General features: G+C 34.4%; 1 protein-coding gene across 1 annotated transcript in view; it reads left to right on the top strand.

The window, feature by feature from the left end:
* DLX6 (distal-less homeobox 6) overlaps positions 1–2,885 on the top strand; it is a 6,607-nt gene extending 3,722 nt beyond the window's left edge. The window contains exons 2-3 of the mRNA XM_075316867.1: positions 1–11; positions 2,095–2,885. The exon at positions 1–11 is cut by the window's left edge and continues 186 nt beyond it. Coding sequence (XP_075172982.1) covers positions 1–11; positions 2,095–2,346 — 263 coding nt within the window. The 3' untranslated portion in view covers positions 2,347–2,885. The remainder of the gene's footprint in view (positions 12–2,094) is intronic.
* The last annotated feature ends 206 nt before the right edge of the window (positions 2,886–3,091 follow it).

The raw sequence follows: 3,091 nt of genomic DNA, 5'->3' as shown, positions 1-3,091 counted from the left end.
CACAGACACAGGTAATAATAACCCTCATCATTATTACTACTATCTATCATAAGTCTAATTTTTGTGGGAATTTGAAAGAAAGAGATGAAAGTTTATGGATAGATAGATAGATAGATAGAGGGATAGAAAGATAGATAGATAGATAGATAGATAGAGGGATAGATAGATAGATAGATAGATAGATAGATAGATAGATAGATAGATAGATAGATAGATAGATAAATAGATAGATAGAGGGATAGATAGAGGGATAGATAGATAGATAGATAGATAGATAGATAGATAGAGGGATGGAGGGATAGATAGATAGATAATGGAGAGATAGATAGATAGAAAGATGATAGATAGAGGGATAGAGGGATAGATAGATAGATAGAGGGATAGATAGAGGGATAGATAGATAGATAGATGGATAGAGGGATAGATAAATAGATATAGATAGATAGAGGGATAGATAGATAGATAGATAGATAGATAGATAGAGGGATAGATAGATAGATAGATGGATAGATAGATAGATAGATAGATAGATAGATAGATAGATAGATAGATAGATAGATAGATAGATAGATTGTGCAGGTCTCTCTCCTGGGTAATGTTGCAGTACAGCAGATCTCTACAGGCAGCTCCTTTGGTTTTGGGTTGTGGAGACCAATCATTTACAAAGAGCTTTGATCATTACAAAAACATTTGCACAAACAATGAACTGCCACAAAAACAATGTGGACTACAAATGAGAGCATGGTAATAACCAGACATCATACACTTTACAATATCATATGCTTTTAACTTTCTCATTCCTGACAGACAGGGAATAGTGAACAGTTATACTGTAACACTTTATACACATTTGAACAGAAAACACATTGGAGATGTAGCAGGGTCCGGAATAACAACTGTATCCTTCCAGTTAACATAGCATAATGCACCCAAATCACTTTATTTTCCATCATAGGACTAATAATGTAAATCATATTTATAGTATATGTATATGCATCATTAGTCCAAATATTTCACAATAAAGTACTTTGGGTGCATATATACATATATACATACATGCAGACATAATGTACATAAGTACAAATAAATAAATAAAAAATAATGATAATATATACTGTATGTATTACATTACAAATCTGGATTTATATTAGAAACATAGATATGGTGCCATCAGGAGAAGCGTAGATGATAAATATTGGATGGATAGAAATAGGAAGGTAGATAAATTCCTGTTAAGTATGATGTCATTAGTTGATGTATAGGTGATAAATATGGAATAAATAGGGAAATTAATTTACTGATTTTATTTATAGTAGATAGGTAGATAGATATGACCCAGATAGATGATAAATATGGGATAGATAGCTAGATAGATAGATAGATAAAAGATAGATAATAGATAGATACATACATTGATGGATGGATAGATAGATAGATAGATAGATAGATAGATAGATAGATAGATAGATAGATAGAGGGATAGATAAAAAAATAGATAATAGATAGATACATACATTGATGGATGGATAGATAGATAGATAGATAGATAGATAAAAAGATAGATAATAGATAGATAGATAGATAGATAGATAGATAGATAGAGGGATAGATAGATAGATAGAGGGATAGATAGATAGATAGATGGATGGATAGAGAGATAGATAGATAGAGGGATAGATAGATAGATAGATAGATAGATAGATAGATAAAAAGTTAGATAATAGATAGATAGATAGATAGATAAATACATTGATGGATGGATAGATAGATAGACCATTATTCATTTTGATACATGATATATTGTTACTGATATATGGACTAGTGTATTTTATTTTTTCCCTTCATATTATGATGTCATTAATTAAAGCTAATAGGTTAGTACTAAAAAAACTAGTAGATAGTAATATTAATACAAATAGTGTATATTATCTAGTCAAATATAAATTGTGATTGTCAGGTTTGTAATTGTTATTATTATTATTATTATTATTATATAACAATATATCACACAGTTGTACCTGATTATATTTGCATAATTTGCCAACATTTCCATCTTATTTGTTTCTAACACTGGATCGTTTTGGGGGGTTACAGGTAAAGATTTGGTTCCAGAACAAGCGCTCAAAGTACAAGAAGCTGCTGAAACAAGGTGGCAACCCCCATGAGAGTGACCCCATTCCTGGCACAGCCGCCCTCTCCCCCAGGTCTCCTGCTATTCCACCTGTCTGGGACGTTACAGGTTCTGCAAAAGGTGTGAACATGCCCACAAACAGCTACATGCCCGGGTATTCTCACTGGTATTCCTCCCCCCATCAGGACACAATGCAGAGGTCGCAGATGATGTGACTTTCCCAACATTGCGACTATGGAGAAACTATTGTGGATGAGATCCCCAGTTTTCTTGTTTTGCCGAATGATGAGGATCTGGGAGACCTTTGTGGGAGGAAAGTCCACTTATAAGAAACCTCAGATACATAACTTGAAGACCTTCATCCTGGAGTCCTCACATCCTCCAACTATTTGGGGGGAACTTCCCCAGGACTTAAAGGGATGTAAAAAAAAAACCCCAACTCCTAGGAATGAAAGGCCAGGGCCGCATTGCACAAGCAGCCAGTACCTCCAGCAAAGCTCCTCCGCATTGGATGAGTGGCCACAGCAGCAGCGACATTTCACGGTGCGACCTTTGTGACGAGCGGGCGACAAAAGCAACAAACCACTGTTTTCTACGTAGACTGTGAATGGCGCAGGCTCTAGGCCTGGGGACAAGGACTCCTTCGTTAATTACAGGGACATTTATAATGATGAAATGTATGTATATATTGTTGAATTTTAGTTGTATATACTTTATATGTCATTGTCTTTCATAAATGGAGAACAAACAAAAAAAGAACCAACATCCATTCCTGAACTGGTGTGCGCCTCTTGTATGCTGCATTGTTCCAGAAAAAGGCGCAGAATGCGCACTGGGCTCAACTGGAGCAGTCCATTACAATAGAGATGGACGACTCCTGTTCTAATGTTTTATATATTATACATATATATTTAGATATCTATGTATATATATATATATATATATATATAGATATAGACA

This window comes from Anomaloglossus baeobatrachus, chromosome 6 (assembly GCF_048569485.1).
Source record: "Anomaloglossus baeobatrachus isolate aAnoBae1 chromosome 6, aAnoBae1.hap1, whole genome shotgun sequence".
Lineage (NCBI taxonomy): Eukaryota > Metazoa > Chordata > Amphibia > Anura > Aromobatidae > Anomaloglossus > Anomaloglossus baeobatrachus.
The sequence above is the reverse complement of the archived record's forward strand: the minus strand, read 5'-3'. Positions and strand labels throughout refer to the sequence as shown.